The sequence below is a fragment of the Magallana gigas genome, chromosome 10 (genome assembly GCF_963853765.1).
Source record: "Magallana gigas chromosome 10, xbMagGiga1.1, whole genome shotgun sequence".
Lineage (NCBI taxonomy): Eukaryota > Metazoa > Mollusca > Bivalvia > Ostreida > Ostreidae > Magallana > Magallana gigas.
Genome location: NC_088862.1, coordinates 23,343,051 through 23,359,745, shown reverse-complemented (window position 1 = coordinate 23,359,745; position 16,695 = coordinate 23,343,051). Strand labels below are relative to the sequence as shown.

The following is a 16,695-nucleotide window of genomic DNA, read 5'->3' as shown; positions in this document are numbered from 1 at the left end:
ACTTCATTTTTTCTAATTTCAGGAGTTGTCTCCCTTGTTAAAGTTCAACAATGGCGCATAAACAATGCGGGATGCTGTCTTGTCACCAACGGTGAAATTTGACACCTGTATACCCGTATTTCTACCAATCGTCTCAGTCCTTAGTAGTGTACATCAGACAGGTAAGAAATTAAGTTAATGGAGGAAAGGGATAATGTACCTTAAAATACATTACATACAGTGCAACTGTTTAAAACAACTTACTTATCACTCAATTATTCAATAATCTTTTTAGATTTAAAGATTATGGATTTTGTTGATTGAAGTAGTTTTACTGTATTAATTAGAATCCAAATTAGAAGTGCATGCATTTTGTATCGTCTCTTCCGATACTTTTTCATCTGCTTGCTAGAAAAATATAATCACGGTGACATTATTCTGCTAATTATAGAATTTTTTTTCCAATACATGCAACAAAAATGTTGAAAAAAAATATGTGTTTGTAAGATTTTTAAACATAATCAAATATTATAGAATTTTTAAGTTGTAAAATTTTTTTGTCTTCCAATATTCTTGTTTTGTTTAATGAATTTAAGACACTTAAAAGCTTAGAATCTTTAACTTTCACGTATGTTTCGACAAAGACCTGAATAAAAGTAAATGACAAGCAAAATTTATATACTGAACTTTGAAACATCATTTAATATTTTAATCCTATGTTATTCTTAAACTAATGATATCACAGGTCGCCCACGATGGCCGGAGGTCTTTTCTCCATCAGTAGAGAATATTTTACGAAACTCGGAACCTACGACCCTGGAATGAATATCTGGGGAGGAGAAAACTTAGAACTGTCATTTAGAGTAAGCAGGATCCTGGTCATGGCACCAAATTTCTTTTTCTTGTCCATTCTGATATATTGAAAGAACATTTACAGTTTGTGATATAATTTAAATTCATGTTTGATGAATCTCAACTTTTTTCAAAACTCATTTTCTGTGATACTGTTTTATAACTGGTTACTATAAATTATTATGATATCATGACAGTTTGTTATGATTTTATTTTTCATTTTGAAGGTCTGGATGTGTGGTGGTAACTTAGAAATCATTCCATGCTCTCATGTTGGTCACATCTTCAGAAAGAGAAGTCCGTACAAGTGGAGGACTGGTGTCAACGTTGTCAAGAAAAACTCAATCCGATTGGCTGAAGTTTGGATTGACGAATACAAGAACTATTATTATGAAAGATTCAACTATGATCTGGTATGGAATTTTTAAAAAATTTCTTTTGATTTTTAGTTCCCTGAATGTGAAGCTAAAGGAGAATGATTATATGTGTGTCTGTTTGTCAGTTAGTCTGGCCCGCCCCTCTTATCTTAGCTTATTTTTTTCTGGATGAATTTAAGAACTGATTCAGAAATAGAAATTTTGGCAGCTTGTAGATTATGTTTTGGTTGTGCAATACTCTCAAAATGTTTTCAATTTGTTATGATTAAGACATTTTTATTTCACTTCGATTTATAATACATGTTTTGTTTCTACAGTTAGATTAAGAGTGTGAAAAGTGACATACTCTTGAATAACAAATTAAGGATATTCATCTGGAAAATAATTTGTATAATATGAAGTCAACAATAATCTAATTAAACAAATTTAGATGAATAATAGATAAATACATTGTTTTCCATAGGGAGATTACGGAGATGTCACCGACAGAAAGAAGCTCCGGAACGTTTGCAGTGCCATAGCTTTGACTGGTTCGTCAAAAATGTCTACCCAGACCTGTTTGTTCCAGGGGAAGCCATTGCTTCTAGAGAGGTACGGAAGATAATATCATCATTTTATCGTCTCATCTTTCATTGTTTTCATGTTTTTTTTTTAATACAGACAAGATTGAAGTAAACAAAGAGCTAATCCTGTGCCATATTGGATATTTACGGCCCTAAGAAATAGACTTGCTTTAATTATACCCCCGCAAACGAAGTTTAGGGGGGTATATTGTTTCACCCTGTCCGTCTGTCCGTCTGTCTGTAGACGCAACTTTGTCCCCCCTAAAGAATTTTTTATTACTGCATGGAACAGTTTGAAAATTTGTACATATGTTGAACACCATCTGAAGATGTGCACCTGCAATTTTTTTTAGATCAGACAAGATTTAATGATTTTATGACAGTTTTCATTTTCCTTATTCTATATATTGTACACTAATGTTGAAAAGTAAGGGAGGTAATCCTTACAGATTTTATTTATTAATTAATAGAAAACACTCTAAAATATATTTATATAAATACATCCAGATGGAGATTTTTTGTCTTTATGTCTTAATTAATAAAAAAAAATTTTTTTTTATAAGTATTCTATCAACTGACAATGCAAAGTTGTTGTTTGTCAGTGATAAATTCTTAAGAGCTAATAAGAACATCAAAGACAAGTGTGGCTGAATTCATTTGTCCCAAGGGAGCCATTATCTGAGCCATGGTTCAGATGGAGCATGTGTTTAGGGGAAATTGATAATCTGTAAAATGGGTGATGGTTTTTGGGCTATTATAAAACTGTTTCATGTAAACAAAAAGTTCTATCATTATAAGGAAATAAATAATTATATCATTTTTAATAAAGAAGTTAAACTATTTTTAGAGGTTGTTTAAATTTATTTGTCAAGTAAGTTGATGAAGTGACCCTATTGGGCATTAATTTAAATGAAATTCAAAATTACTGATATGATTGTAGTGTTTTGGTAATTTTAAAATTGTTTGTAATATTTAAATTTTCTTTTTTACATATTTTTACATAGTAGGGTAATTATGGTAATGTTTTGGGAGTTTATTAAATTTAACAAGTTCATCAAAGAAAATCATAGTCCTATGGGATCAATTTTCTGATATGGAGTTCCATTGTGCCATAGGAGAAAGTGAGTATTCTATCAACTGACAATGCAAAGTTGTTGTTTGTCAGTGATAAATTCTTAGGAGCTAATAAGAACATCAAAGACAAGTGTGGCTGAATTCATTTGTCCCAAGGGAGCCATTATCTGAGCCATGGTTCAGATGGAGCATGTGTTTAGGGGAAATTGATAATCTGTAAAATGGGTGATGGTTTTTGGGCTATTATAAAACTGTTTCATGTCAACAAAAAGTTCTATCATTATAAGGAAATAAATAATTATATCATTTTTAATAAAGAAGTTAAACTATTTTTAGAGGTTGTTTAAATTTATTTGTCAAGTAAGTTGATGAAGTGACCCTATTGGGCATTAATTTAAATGAAATTCAAAATTACTGATATGATTGTAGTGTTTTGGTAATTTTAAAATTGTTTGTAATATTTAAATTTTCTTTTTTACATATTTTTACATAGTAGGGTAATTATGGTAATGTTTTGGGAGTTTATTAAATTTAACAAGTTCATCAAAGAAAATCATAGTCCTATGGGATCAATTTCCTGATATGGAGTTCCATTGTGCCATAGGAGAAAGTGAGGAAAATTTGAAACAACTAATTGCATGTGTCAAGACTCTTATTAGAAAGATATTGAAAGTTTTATCAACATATGAGCATTGCTTGGCTACCGGTATTTCCATTTACTGCAAAGGAAGGGGTTATTGTCATTTTGTTGGTTTTTCTTTAAATCAATTAAATTTAAAAAAAAAATATATCATCAGATACATACATTTGTAAATGTATTACTGTTATAGATATGTATTTACAGTGAAATTCTGACAATTTTGATATTAATTTTTCTTTGTTAACTAATTTTTTTTTTTACAATTCTAGAATTTTTTTTTTGTATGTGTTCCAAACCTTTATTTTTGTCCCATTTGAAATTAGCCTTGCGGGGGTATTAGTCCCATTAGGACAGTTCTAGTTTATGTTGCTATATTGAATTTCAATGTTGGATACGTCAGCCACAACAGTACAGTTAATTTTCTCAAATGAAGAGTAACACGCATAATCAGGTTATTTAAAATGTTAGCAATACTATGATAATACTGCATAACAAACTACATATATTTAGCTTATTCAACACGCGTACCCACTGCCATTGAAGCCTAATATATTAGAAAATTGGCAATTTTAAAGTTTGCTTAAATTTTAACGTTAAGTTATGCATTGGTTACAGATCCGCAGCAAGGCCAAGCCGATGTGTATCGACAGTGCGGTGGATAACCACAACTACCACAAACCGGTCAACATGTGGCCTTGTCACAACCAGGGGGGCAACCAGGTGGGTGTGGTCAAATTCACAGATATTGATTGATTTATTGATTGATTTATTAATTGATTTGATTTGATAATTATCTTATTCAAGCATAAAGGAATACATTGAATTGGATTGAACAGCAGGCACAATGCCTATAAATGTTCTCTCCTAAAATTATTTTAAATTGATATGAATATGATTATTAAAATTAAAATTACAAATTATCTACTATTTATTGAAAATGGTTTTGTGAAAATAAATTGTCCTTAGTAGTACTTAAAATGCCTTTAAAAAAAAAAAATCAAATTTCAAGATATGTTTGGGACTTACCAATAATGTTATAGTTGAAGGGTATACACTAATTCAATGAAGATTATAAATATTAAGAACAGTATAGTATTTGAAGTCTGGAGTGCAAGATTCTATGGCTTTTCAAATCCGACAGGAATTGATGATTTTATTGTATAATTGTAGTATTGGATGTTGAGTAAGAATGGAGAAATCCGTCGAGACGATGGATGCCTGGATTATTCTGGAGGAGAGAGCGTCATTGTTTATCCGTGTCACAGCCAGAAAGGAAATCAGGAGTGGCAATACAGAGAGGTAGGTCAAGGTCAAATAAAGAAAAAAAATATCATAATTTAATTACTGTGGAATCAATAAATTTAGTAGGGGGCCTTTTTTCATGGATTGCTTAAATTTTAAATATTCATGCATGGGGACTTAATTTCGTGTATTCTCTAAAACCTTCAACGAAAATATGGCTTATTTTATCCTAACATATAAATTTATGGAGGATGTTAATTCTTGGATGAGAGGTACCCACGAATTCCACGAAAATTGAGCCACCATAAAATCTTATGTTTCCACAGTTATTTGCAGTGACTTTATATTTGCAGTAACTTTAATCCACGATATACTTAAAATTAATGGTTTAGGATGATCTATAAAAAATACTGTTATTCAGATTTTTATCAACAATTTTCTAGGGATTAAATGTTTTAGAATGACTTATATTAAAAGGACTGTTTACGGAAGATCTTTTATCAACTTTTATAAAAAAAAAAAAGTTGTACACAATAAAAGTTGATTAAGAATATTGGCTCCATCAATTAAAGTGGGGTGAACAGTACATGTATTCATGTACATTCCTTTTCACACATGTAACTTTCATGAACAGGACAACTCCATTTACCATGCCAACATACAGAAGTGCATGGAGACCAGCGTGGACGGACAGAAGCTGACCATGAAGACCTGCACAAGGATAGACAGACAGATCTGGACCTGTAGGAATTATATTGTTCACATTCTGCGATAATTATACTTGTCATTCAGAGAAGTCTGTGATTTTTTGCCAAACATTCCTGCCCCATTGTTGTTGATTTTGCTCAGAGAATCACAAACTACACAAAAAGTTGACTTTAAAGTCGATAAAAGTATATACTTGTTTGTTAAAACTATCTTAAATTCTATATCTGTGTTTTAATTGTGGGCTACAAAATATTTTAGCAAATTATTCAAAGCATTGTTTTTCTTGTTGAAGATTGTTCATGCATGTGTATTTATTTATCACACTTTTTTTTCTTAAAAGAATATTTCTTCAAATAGCTTCAGTATTTTTTCTGTATATCAGTATCTTGATGGACACAATATACTAACATAGCCTTATCTTGAAGTATTGTTCAATGTATAACTGGTAAATAATGCAGACATGTTAAGATCCAAAAAGGAAGTACATGTATATTTATATTTTGTTGTTTTTTGCAATCTTAAACCAATGACTCAAATTTTAGATAAGAATAAGTATAAAATTTCTCTCTGGCTATTGACCTTTTTAGCAGCAAAAATACCCCTTTATCTCCTGAAAATTCCAGTTAAACTCACAATATGTGATCTTCATTGGTGGTATTTTTCAAGTGTATGTTTTTGGCATTTAGCTTGGTTTTGAATATGAAGTCAAATTGACTAATATTTTATTGACTTTTAATTCTTTTTGACAAGCCTCTATGAATAGATGAAGGAGAAATCCAGATTGTCAAACTTCTAGCAGAAAGCTTGCATTTCTTATTGCATAGACCCAGCTAAAGGTCTTGGACAGTTTTGTTGTAGAATTTTAGGGGTCCAAGCTTTAAACATCCCTTTATCCAGCCTTTATTTGCAAAAATTAGGCATATATATTATATTAAGGACATGCCATCAACCTGAGGTCAAACTGTGTGTCTGCTTAAAGCCTTAAGTATAGAAAGAAAAGTCTCCTTTATACGATACATTCCATGTTTGTTTTTTACTTTGTGTATAATGAAGAGTATATATTTACTTTGATGTTGTTATATGCTATTGAATAATGTGGAACGTGTTTGGTTTTGTATATTTTAATGTATATATATGTAAGAATTAGTATTACATACTTCTTTAATCAGTACCAATGAAATCCAATACCCATTGTGTTATATATGTGATTCTGTAGAAGTGGGCGACTATTTGAGATAATTAACTTAATTGGTTATTTCTTGTTTTTTGTTTTAGAATGTATGTATTAATTTGCATATGTTACATGTACTAGAGGCTGTGCCCTGTGTGTGTATTCTGACCAGATATGACTGACAAGATTATATAATCCCTCTCTCCCTCTCTCTCTCTCTCTCTCTCTCTCTGTTGAAAGGAGAGCAAGAGCTAACGTAGGTAATGTTGTAAAATCATAACTGGATACCTAAATTATCTGTCACCTGTTTTCTTCAGTCTGCTGAGTTCGGTTTAGAATTTGTTCTGTTTGCTTTACACATGTGGTTGATCTGCAAATACAAGTTAATTGGAATACATGTAATCAATTTTGAAGCGCATTTACATATGTTTATCTATCAAACACCTTTTTTTGTTTACAACAATCCTACTTAAGGAGGGTGGGCGGTTAACAAATTATCCATTAGATCTGTTCCAAAAAAAGTTGATGGTAATATGATATTTTTGACTTGTATCTAGTGAAACAACAAATTATCTAACAGATCTGTCTAAAACAATTACCTGTATTATATTATTTTTGGCTTATAACTATTATTAACAAAAATTCAAATCTTTTAGCTCTAAAATGTTAATATTTTGCCTAATTCTCTGTATAGAGCTCTTTGTTTCAAGAAGATTATTATAGTCTAAAAATGGCAATGACCAACAAGTCCTACTTAATGAATTTGGAACTTATGAAATTGCTTTAAAAAGACAATATCCTCAAGCTGTTGAGCAAAATCATTCTGATCAGCATGTGTGAAATTAATATGAATGCCTGTTTTTCAATCTTCACATATGTTTTTGAGAAATAGTAACGCAGTTAAAATGGCATTCTGATTTTTGTTTTAAATATGTATAAACTAGTAGTACGTGTCCATGCATGAGAAGATCTTTTTTTTAAATTTCTCTCTATTCTGAAGCACAATCCATGATACATTCATTTATTATTGTTACTTAACAATTTTATAATCAGTTTGCATTATGTATTCTTCATTTCAACTCTTATAGAATGACTGAAAACTAACCTGTGTGATCTATAGGTCAATTTAATCTCATGTATTATCCTTCAAATTTACATGTTGATTTTTGAATAAGTATTGATTAAAACTGTATTCTTTTTTTCTCTCTTTCTAATTTTTTTAAAAAATAATTGTCTATATCTACATAATGATGTTTCAGTATTCTTTACTTTTCAGTATATTAATGAAGACTAGAATATTTGATATTTTTAGCTCTCAAGTCTTGTTGATGTTTCATAAAAGAATACAATATTAACTGAAAATGTATAATTTAATCTGCTTGTTTTCTTTTATATTGTCTTTTATGGTATATACCATATGTTTCAAGTATATACATGTATCTAATCAGATGCATCAATATAATTGTCAGAATTGAAAAAAATGCATTGACTGTATTATATAAATGTAAAACCATCTATTTATTTTATTTTTCAATGGCAAAAAGGGGGAGGGGTCATTTAGATGTTTATGTATGTATCAATTCTGGTGCACATCAAAAAAGGATAGAAATGCAATAAATATGTGCACACTTGTATAAACTTGTCAGAATTGCAAGTCTGTAAAGATTTTCTGTAATTCTTTTTTTTTCATAATGTGGTATATACATATGTTTATTATATATAAAGATAAAACTGGTGGTGTATGACTGAGGAAGCGAGGGCTGGTAACCAGCCAAGTGTGCCTTAATAAATTCAACTTACAAATGATACTGGTGTTTTGTTTTTTTACAACCGATTTGAAATCTGTGAGAAAACAGAACTGTTACATATCTCTGTATTCTGCATGTATAACGTGAAAAATAAGGGCAACAAACAACCTATAACTAAGGGGGGGGGAGCAAATTAAAACAAGATAGATGATTTGATGATGTCGAGATGGAGGTGTAACTAAATAGGGGGGTGAACACCTCAAAAGGTTAAGTGCGAGTCAGATAGTGTAAAAGGGGGAGATAGTTTGCTTGGGGCAAGGATTGCTATCATGCCATTCCATGAGTACCACTCTAGAACAAAGTCCATGAGTTTTGTACATCCTTCATTTATGCTCATTTTGACCGGGGGAGGGATGGGTACATGTATGATCAAATAAGGACAAAGGAAAAGAGAAAAAGTGTTGTTTCGACCTTGGCATTAGAAACAACTCGAGGTCACTGCACTCTTCATGTTAACACTGAAGATGAAGAATGAGTCGCACAAAAGGAAGAGAAAATATTCTTGGACAAGGATTTTGCATGAATTCATAAGACCTTGACCTCTGACCAAGTGACCTTGACCTCTGGCTATGGAAACTTCGAATCCTTTAGGTGATGTGAGTATTCTTTGACTGTTTGAGCAAAGTAGTAAAAAAATATGCTCCTGACTAAGATTTACTCAGCGATGTGATATGACTTTGGTTCAAGGGCATAGTACGCTTGTTACGAAGGAAAGCTGCAGATCTGTTTACTAGCTCTCTGGTTGAAAAAATTTGTATAGACAAATCAGTTTGTTTATCCGATTATTTTTCAACCAGAGAGCTACAGATCTACATCTATTACGAAGAGACACCCTGTTGGTGAAGTTTGAGCAATACGAAATGGCTATAGAGATACGAAACTTTACATCTTCATAAAAATGAGATTTCCATGTATTGCTTGTTTGATATTGTGATATTCCAAAAAATATGATTGTATTCATTTGTACAACATATTACGCATTACGTTTTAAAAGGCATAATTAGTAGTAAATGTGGTCTACTTTCTACATCATTTAAACTGGTATGCTTTTCTAATAGAACTATGCACATTATATAAATAGTGCCTGTTTGGGAGGGTAGATGTTGAAAGTGATGCCCCGAGAAAGCTATTGTCAACCAACGCGAAGCGGGGGTTGACAATGGTTTTCGAGGGGTGTCAATTTCAACAGTTACCCTCCCAAACAGACACTATTTATTTTATTATCCTGAATGTCTTATTTTTAAAGAAAATTTTACTGCTTTTATATAGAAATGAAGTGAATTCTACGGCGAACCGTACGCGCATAATTTACGCGCATGTAACAATTCGTTGTGTTACCCGTTCCCAAGTGTGTTACTGAGGCTGAGGGTATTAGAACGGATTATCAACTGCGTCTAAACCAATCAGATTTCAGTATTTAACAGGGAAGTATAATAATTGTAAATGTTTTACGCGGAAGAGATTTTCCAAGTTATCTTCCGTCCATCCATGAACCACGGCCAGGGAAAAGATTTCAAGTTTTTAAAAGACAAAACAAAAACAATAGACTCTCGTGTTGATACAAGAATAAAATATAAGAAATGGTCAATATCGTGTGCTAATATGATCAGTTTAATGTAGGTAACTTTAAATATTTATATATTACATGTACATTGTTTTATATGTTTTTCAAGCACGCCCATATACATGTACTTCAACTCTAAATAGTAATGGGAATTTGGCCAATTCATACACACCTATTTTTTTAAAAAATATTCAATATAGCGTGAGAGCCAGAATTATGAAAATATTCATCGAAACTCAGTTTGAATCAAAAATCAATATTTGTACACCCCGATGTTGCATATACCTGCATTCATCTTTACAGTTGGTTCGTGTTGCCGAATTTTTATTTTTTGTAGACAGTGCTGAAAATTGAACATAAATGTAAGTATCATGGAACACATGCACTGTACATAGACCTTCATTTAGGTAATTATTTCATAAATTATATAGTTTGACAAATTATACAATTATATGCATAGGTCTGTGTTCTGAATTTGTAAATGAAAAAGTTTTAAGAATGTTTTGAATAAATATATCAGTCAATCTGTCTGTTTGTGCAATTTTGTCCAGGCTAAACCGGCCACTGTTTTAGAGAATTTTGGAATGTCAACAATATCAACTTTCTATATAAAGAAGCAATATCCAACCCATGTAATCTTAACAATCATTCAAGAATGTGATATATCTTCAACACATTTCACATCTTTTGGATGGTATGCATGGTCATTCTTCAATAAGAGACACCCCGATTTCAAATAGTAATGAAAATAATGAAAACTGATCATTTTATAAATTTCAAGAATTTTTTGATTTGATTTGATTTGAATTATTTTTGATAATTTTATCAATGAATATGTTTTAATATTTTATAGAACAGAAGATAAAACTATGAATATCTTAAAACTTCATAATTTGTCTTGTATACTTGGAACAGCTTTCGAACAGTGAGCAGCTATTCCTCCATGTTTTCCAGAGCTCTTCCTGAATCTTTTCGAAAAGCAGATTCCACTTTCATGTCAGTTGCTAATTTTCATAATAACCCCCTTAATTTAATCACAGTATGCTTATACAGCCTTCAGTAAGCTGGCAAATTTAATTGTTGGAAGTCATGGTTTATTTTTAATTTATGAACCTGCATTGAATTTTGTTATCCATGATAAAACGATATTTAGTTTACAGGACTTTTATTTACATTATTTATGTAGGTGTGAAATGTTTACACATAATTAATAGCCTTTTATTTTTAAACCCATAGAATACTCAAGCGCAATTAGGCACGTGTTTTCCTTTGTTCAGATACTAGTAGGTTAATTAAATAAAAACAAATCAAAATTAGTAAAACTTGACAGCACGTACAAATTATCCGATATACGGCATTAGATGTTTTACATTACAAGGCGTCATTTAAAAAATGGGCCGCTGAATTGTACGTGCTAATAAGATTTCATCGTATAATATAAGCATAATGAAATTCATGCACAACAAACTGCATTGATTTATTTGGAATTCTATACTGTATACAGTATATGTCAAAACTCCAATATTCTTGCATACATGTTCTTCAATCGCATCGTGACCATGTTGACTGTTCAGTAACGAAAGAGAATAGACTAGAAGGGTAGTTTTGATAAAAGGTTATAATACATGGGGAATAACTCTAATTGCTTTCCATTCTTGATGTCATGTGACTACATTCCATACAAGCAAACTCAGCCATGTTTAAGTTACGTGTACACGTCTGCATGTTTGATGTCCGATTCGACGAATATGTAAATTGATTTATTTTAAACAAGGTTTGTATCGCTTATAATTGACTTAATTTATTAGACGAAAATTGAGATACCTACATGTAACGTTAGTCGTTTTAAATTAATATCTTTCAAATAAGTACTTTCGTTTTAATTTTCTTTATGAGTTGACCTTCAACAAATATATTTTATGCTTAAATGCTTATCAATTAATGCAAGTTGATTATTCTATTTGGTTATTGTAACCCTTGATAAAAGCAGGGCTGCATCATACGGTTTTCACGTTGGCTCTTAATATTAACCATTAACACCCAGAGACATAAATAATGTTATTTATGTCTCTGTTAATACTACATTTTCTTCTGGATTGAAAACAAACAGTATATTTAATTTTTCATTTCATTTTTTCATTATATTTTTAGAAAAGCGATGGATCCTCGTTCTAGTGCCCAGGACGTGCACCGATGTGACCTTTGTGAGACCGCCATAGTACACAGCTACTGTGACTTTTGTCATACCAACCTCTGCAAGCCTTGTGTAGTAGATCACATCTCAGATAGATATGACAAACATAAAATAGTCCCTTTTAAGGAGCGAAAATCTACTCTGATTTACCCAAAATGTGTGACACATTCAAACAAAAATTGTGACTGGCAGTGCAAAAATTGCAACGACATATTTGTTTGTTCTTCTTGTACTGCATCAGAAATACACAGAGGACATATTTTTGTAGAAGTTTCAGAAGTTTACACGACAAAGAAAAATGCTATTGCGGACGAGGCAAATAAGTTAGAAAACGTTATTTCTCCTACCTATGAAGAAATTGCACTCGACTTGGAAAATCAGCTTGCCGACCTGGATGGAGGATATGAGAAACTTACAACAACAATGTCCAAACAAGGAGAGCAATGGCACAGAGAAATTGACATTGTTGTCAATAAAATGAAAACTGAAATCAGTGAGATTAAAGTAAAACACAGAGATATTTTACAAAAACACTTGGATGAAATCAAACAGAAACAGGCTCTCATAAAACAAACATTACTGGCCACAGAAGAAATCAAGAAATCCACTGAAGTATCTCCTACCATTGAATACAGCTCTAAGATCAGAGAGTTCAGCAAGCTGCCTCCCAAATTGAAGATCACAGTGCCAACATTCATTCCAAAACCATTAGACCATAAAAAGTTGAATCGCTTGTTTGGAAAGATCACTCCTTTGTCTACTGCTACAGAAGAGAATGTCTTGTCATTAAACAAACCCAACACTTCAGTGAGAGAACTACTGGATGAACCGGAGCTTGTTGCCACAATACATACAGGGTATAAAAACCTACGCAGTGTTACCTATCTTAATGAAGATTGTGTTTGGACATGTGGATTGACAAATGATTTCAAATGCTTTAACATTAAAGGTGTATTGCTTCATACAATTAGCAACATATCAGAACAACCACCCAATGATATAGCTGTAGACAGTGATGGGAATTTACTATTCTGTGACAGGACATCAAGTACAGTGAATAAAGCAAATAATGGACAGACAGAAGAGTTGATCAGATTACAGGGATGGTGGCCTGGTAACCTGTGTGTCACCTCTAATGGTGATCTCCTGGTTACCATGTTCAGTGATGATGTAACTCAATTCAAAGTTGTCCGTTACTCGGGATCTACAGAGAAACAAACAATTCAATTTGATGATGAAGGTAAACCTCTGTACTCAGGGAATAGTTATACTAAATACATCACTGAGAACAGAAACCATGACATCTGTGTAGCTGACGTTGAGGCTGGAGCAGTAGTGGTGGTTAATCAGAACGGGAAACTCAGATGGAGATACATCGGTCATCCTTCAGTTACCAAAAAGAAACCATTTAAACCAGTTGGTATCACAACAGACAGTCAGAGTCGTATCCTGACAGCAGACCATTACAACCATTGTATTCACATTCTGGATCAGGATGGACAGTTTCTCCGTTACATTGATAACTGTGATCTGAAGAGTCCGTATGGTTTATGTGTGGACAATAATGACAATCTGTTTGTATCAGAACATTTTAACGGCAATGTAAAGAAAATAAAATTTCTTAGATAGACACCAACTGGGTGATATAGATTAAGCAAGACTATTTGCATGAATTTGATGATTTGTTGTAAGTTAAGTAAACTTTGTTCATATCAGGGGTGCAGAACACGTGTATTTCATACTATGTATGAATAAATATTTACATTCAGTGTAATTTATTATGATTGTATTGAACATCTGCGATGTTCAATTTCATGTGAATACATTTAGCCTATATATTCATGCGTCAGAGAACAAATAAAAACGTCATCACGAATTTTGAGTTATTGTACGACTAAAGGAAATGTTCACACTTACATAACTAATTTGATATTTATCTATGATATGATATATGATATACTATTGTAATAGTATAATGCACACAGTACAATACATGTAAACTTAAGTTTACTGCAGGTGCCATTATATAAATAGTGCCTGTTTGGGAGGGTAACTGTTGAAATTGACATCCCGGGAAATCTATTGTCAACCGACGCGGAGTTACCCTCCCAAACAGGCACTATTTATTTTATTATACTGAATGTCTTATTTTTAAAGAAAATGTTACTGTTTTTACATGTATAAAGAAATGAAGTGAATTCTACGGCGAACCGTACGCGCATAACTTACGTGCATGTAACATTTCGTTGTGTTACCCGTTGCCAAGTGTGTTGTTAACGCTGAGGTTAATAGAACGGATTGCCAACTGCGTCTAAACCAATCGGATTTCAGTATTTAACGTGAAAGTATAATTATACAATATATCACTGAAGGTTCACGTCGAGACATGGCAAAATAATTCCCGAATTTTCCTTTGAATTTGGGCCGTTTCCGCACGAGACAGGAGCTGATTTTTTTTATGAGATGAAAAACAATGTGTAAGAGGTCTACCTATCCCAGTTTTGTAATAATGCGAGGTCATTTGAATTTTTGATGCGTTTTGTTTCCGGAGGGGGGTGAAAAGGCCCGGGCTTGATTTTCAAGCACATGTGTAACTTCGAGGTAAACAAAGTATCACGCCTTGCTGGATGCACGTGTGTATTTTGCTAGAAAATTGCAAATGAAGCGTTGTTTTAAAAAATGTCAAGAGAATTTCTTCCAGAAGTTCGTTTTGAATTTTTTAATCTGTATGTAAAGTTGTGCAATTTTGGTAAGCTTAAGAATGTATAGTAATATTTAATACTGTAGTGACACCTGCTGCTGATTACAAGAAATCGTGTATAGCAACCAGATTATAATTAATTAATTGTCTTTTTTTTGTACTAAACTTGGTGGCGGTAAATGATTCATCAAAATTAGGCACTTTATACACAGGGGCCAAGCCCGTTTTAACATTAATTTCAATATATCTACAACTACCAAGCATAATTCCCTCTATTTCTTACGGAAACTTATAGTTAATTCATACACATGTAGCTCTATAGAAACAGCCAGACTGAAATCTACACGCCCTATTTATCGATTGGTCGAAATCTACAGCGGCTGAAAGTGACAGGACTGAAATTGACACGCCCTGTTTATCGATCAGCGACCTTAGTAAAATCTCGGACTGCACGAAATAATCTTGACGATGCCAGACTCAAAGTCTCACAGGAGACGATTTGGCTGTTTCATTAAGCTAACGTACTTTTGTACATTAACATTAATTTAGTAAATTTTACTAACTTTTCATAATCAGTTTTATTAATTAGTTAGAGAAAGATGTTAATATAAACAATGAAATGCTTTCTTTGATGATTCATGCGAGTTATGAAGGTAGCGATCATTTCAGGAAAAATTAAAATAACCCGCTAAATCGGGTTATGTATTTTTTCTGCAATGTCGCTACCTTAATATTACAGGGACCGAGCCCGTTTTAACATTAATTTCCATGTTACCATAAATTTTCTTCATTTATCATAGGGTTACATTGAAATTAATGTTAAAACGGGCTCGGACCCTGTGATTTCGTCCGCATGGAGGGAACGTGTCGGGGGTGGGAGGGGGCTACACGAAGGTGATCATGGTGATTGTCTTAAAGACATGACGAATTGTGTCTAACTGATATGGGATCTATTAGGATCCAATAATTGTTTACAGTGATATTGGATCTGTGTTAGGATCCAATAATAGTTTACAGTGATATTGGATCTGTGTTAGGATCAATTATTGTTTACAGCATCTCATACATTGATCATGTGACACAGTATTCTACAAATTTCACTTCAAGAGAAAGTGATATACCAGACTGGTACATTGTATTTTCATTGGGAAAAGGAATGGGGGGGGGGGGGGTGACGAGGCCTATGTCTATGTTTTAATACTATGTTTAATTTCTCCAGGGAGGTTCGGACTCGCCCCCCCCCCCCCCCATTCTAGATCAATGCACTTTTTATTTTATGTCAGTGGACTTTCCTCTTAAGCAGATTAAAGAAACATGCAGTTTTGTAACGTTAGATATCACGAGTCTCTGAAAATCATTAAATTATAAAATAGCAGTTTCTCTAGCAGTTTAGCTATGTCTTATTTATTAACTAACGATACATGTAAAACTCTAACAATTATACAGCAATATTATAGCTTTTTGGCAACCAAAAAGAAATTCTGTCATGGAAATATAAGGAACTAAATCAATAAAATTCTTCAGGTATTTCACCTTATTGAATAACAGTTTAATTAACGTGCAAAACTTGTTTGTGTGTTTGGTCAAAATTCTCTCTCTCTCTCTCTCTCTCTCTCTCTCTCTCTCTCTCTCTCTCTCTCTCTCTCTCTCTCAATGTTTGTTTTATGTTTAGGAAAAAATATAGAGAGAGGCATACAAAAACTATTCAATTATATTTGGAATCTTTTATCAGAGACATAGATAATTTATGTATCTGCTTTTATGTCACTAATTTGTTACTTCTCCAATCCGGAATTATACCGTATAGGTTACGGTTTAAACT

At 32.5% G+C, this 16,695-nt stretch overlaps 4 protein-coding genes across 4 annotated transcripts in view; all 4 read left to right on the top strand.

Moving 5' to 3' along the window:
• Window positions 1-141, top strand: part of LOC136272166 (probable transcriptional regulatory protein HY04AAS1_0501) — a 62,934-nt gene extending 62,793 nt beyond the window's left edge. Inside the window, exon 7 of the mRNA XM_066073302.1 lies at window positions 23-141. The gene's annotated coding sequence lies outside the window, so the exon portion shown is untranslated. The remainder of the gene's footprint in view (window positions 1-22) is intronic.
• LOC136272168 (probable transcriptional regulatory protein HY04AAS1_0501) overlaps window positions 1-16,695 on the top strand; it is a 70,887-nt gene that overhangs the window by 11,578 nt on the left and 42,614 nt on the right. The gene's annotated exons all lie outside the window — the stretch shown is intronic.
• LOC136271997 (polypeptide N-acetylgalactosaminyltransferase 5-like) lies at window positions 735-6,332 on the top strand. Its single transcript, XM_066072648.1, has 6 exons — window positions 735-842; window positions 1,059-1,244; window positions 1,672-1,713; window positions 4,101-4,205; window positions 4,656-4,784; window positions 5,362-6,332. Exons 1-6 carry the CDS (start codon window positions 735-737, stop codon window positions 5,500-5,502), a joined length of 711 nt encoding a protein of 236 aa, XP_065928720.1. The 3' UTR covers window positions 5,503-6,332.
• Window positions 11,633-13,940, top strand: LOC136269631 (uncharacterized). The gene is made up of 2 exons (XM_066073292.1): window positions 11,633-11,752; window positions 12,130-13,940. The coding sequence occupies exon 2, from the start codon at window positions 12,137-12,139 to the stop codon at window positions 13,799-13,801; it is 1,665 nt and encodes a 554-aa protein (XP_065929364.1). The 5' UTR covers window positions 11,633-11,752; window positions 12,130-12,136; the 3' UTR covers window positions 13,802-13,940.